A 2,500-nucleotide genomic window follows, 5' to 3' on the forward strand; every position below is an offset into this window, starting at 1 on the left:
GGAGGAGGAGGAGGAGGAGGTTCTGGAGGAGGAGGAGGAGGAGGAAGCACAGGCGGAGGAGGAGGGAAGAAGGAAGGGTCAGGCAAGATGTCTATGACCTTGAGCAAGCGTGACCTCCTGACCCAGATGGTGTCCCAGACGAAGCAACACCGGCAGCAGATCAGGTCGGTGTTTTTGAGGCTTGTGGGTTGTGTTTTGGTGTTGTGAAATCGCCAGGTTGTTGACAGTGATTTATCGTCGATTTTCATGTCCTTTTTTCTTTTTTTCTTTTCTTTTTTTTCTTAATTAAGTTGCATCATTGATTTCCTTTTTGTTTTGGTCTTTTAATTTCTTTTTAATTTCATTTCATCATTTTCTCTCTTTTTTATTATTCATTTCGTCATTTTTTTCTCTTTGTTATCTCCCCTACGTGTTTTTTCATCATAATTTAAAAAAAATAGTTTAATCGTAATATTTCTATGTCATAATTTTTTTTCTGAAAAGTTCATCGTATGTCTTAACTCTTTCTGTGTATCCTTTCCATCTAATTCCTTATCTTTATTTTTGTTTCGTAATCTATCTTTCACTCTCTCTTCCTCGCCGTCTTTATTCTCGTCTCTTTAATCCAGCATATTTATCAATTCTTTCCCACATTTCGCAAATAGTAAAATACCTTTTTTTTCCTAAACATTTAAATCTATATCTATCTATATATCTGTCTAGCTATCTCTCTATCTGTTTATCAATCTACCTGTCTATCTATCTACCTATCTATCTATCTATCTATCTATCTATCTATCTATCTTTCCTCATGTCTGTCTGTGCCTATCCACCCATTTATCCATCCATCCATCCATCCATCCATCCATCCATCCATCCATCCACCCAAAACCCACCCACCCATCTACCCACAAACCCATCCACCCACAAACCCACCCATCAATCCATCCATCGACCCACCCATCCACCCACCCACCCAAACCCACCCACCCACCATTTTTCAAAACCCCTCCCCCCTCATATAACTCCTCTCTCACCCTTTCTCTTCTCCCTCTCCCGCCGCCCTCCCGCCGCGCCTTCAGGAGTCTGGAGAACGAGCTGGAACGCCTTCGGTCCGGAGACGTCCTCAACAAGTGCGAGATAGCCTCTGCCGACGTCGAGTGGAGGCCTGGGGACGTGGTGGGGGAGGGGTCCTTCTCCACCGTGTACCGAGGGCACTACTGCGGGACGGACGTGGCGGTGAAGGAGCTCAAGTTTAAGCTCTCGCAGGTACGTGGGGTGGTAGAGGGGGGGGGGATTGTGGGAGGGAGGTGGGAGGGGGTGTTAGAGAGTGGATGGGAGTGGGTGAGAGGGAGTTGGAAGGGTAGGGGAAGTGGGATAGGAGTTGGAAGGGGGTGGGAGGGAGTTGGAAGGGGGAGGGGGGGAGTTGGAAAGGGGGGGGAGGGGGTTGGGAGGAAGTGGGAAGGAATAGGAGGAAGTGGGAGGAGTAGAAGGGGTAAATGAAGTGGAAGGGAGTAAGAGGTAGCAGAAGTATAAAAGGAGTGTTAATGATAGAGTGAGTAGAAAAGAGTAGGAGTGAGAGAGATAGAGGAGTAAAAGGGTAAGGGGAGTGGAGGGGATGAAGAGGGTACAAGAAGGGTGGAGACAGACAAAAAATACTGAAAAGTTGATAAAGTTGATTAGCTGTATAAGAGCAATGAGGGTAAATGTAGTGAGATGATGATACACTGATAAAGCCCCCGTTTAATAGGGGTATGAATTATTAATGCATGTGTGAGATCTAGTATATTAGTGAGTGAAAGTAAACCTAAATGCTAAAGTTCGAAAGAAAGATCAAGTGGGGAGTTATGAAGCGAGTGAAGGAAATCAAATCTTCAAATCAGATCATAGAAAGAGTATAGAAAATAAGTTCACAAAATAACCAGATGATCTAAATTGGGGAGTTTATGAAGCCAATGAACGAAATTAAATCAAATAAAAATCATAGAAAGAGTATAGAAAATAAGTTCGTAGAGCATGCAGAGGGTCTACATTCAGACGATTAGAAGAGAACTGACAATACCGATTGCTTGAAAAAAACAAGAAGGTCACAGAACACTTTCAGAAGTTCAGAAAAGTGCATGAAAAATGACCTGAAGACAAGACAGTGCATGAGAGAGAATATTTCAAAATGTTCACGGGGAAAATTGCAGTCCTTAGACAGATAAATACAGTTTTGTGCAGTAGTAGAACACACGCATGAAACAATCTGTTACTTGCCTTGTAATATAGAAACAGATGGTGTTTTTTTTTCTCTGTTGACAATACGAGTCTTTTCATAGTCTTAAACTGGTGGTATATTTTGTTTTTATTTTGCTTTTATGTTGTATTCAAGTGCATTTTTCTTTTCGTTATTTATGTTCGTGTAATGTCATTGTTATTGTAATTACTGATAATCATAAGTAGTATTGTATCCTTTGTTTTATTCCTATTTGCTGTGTATTTATGTTAATAGCTTTGTTTTGTTTCTGTTTTTTTTTTA

At 41.5% G+C, this 2,500-nt stretch overlaps 1 protein-coding gene across 1 annotated transcript in view; it reads left to right on the top strand.

Annotated features, from left to right (window-relative positions):
- The window catches only part of LOC113818339 (uncharacterized), a 120,164-nt gene that overhangs the window by 95,922 nt on the left and 21,742 nt on the right, over positions 1-2,500 (top strand). The window contains exons 4-5 of the mRNA XM_070124168.1: positions 1-164; positions 1,062-1,248. The exon at positions 1-164 is cut by the window's left edge and continues 63 nt beyond it. Coding sequence (XP_069980269.1) covers positions 1-164; positions 1,062-1,248 — 351 coding nt within the window. The remainder of the gene's footprint in view (positions 165-1,061; positions 1,249-2,500) is intronic.

The sequence above is a fragment of the Penaeus vannamei genome, chromosome 8 (genome assembly GCF_042767895.1).
Source record: "Penaeus vannamei isolate JL-2024 chromosome 8, ASM4276789v1, whole genome shotgun sequence".
Classification (NCBI taxonomy): Eukaryota; Metazoa; Arthropoda; class Malacostraca; order Decapoda; family Penaeidae; genus Penaeus; species Penaeus vannamei.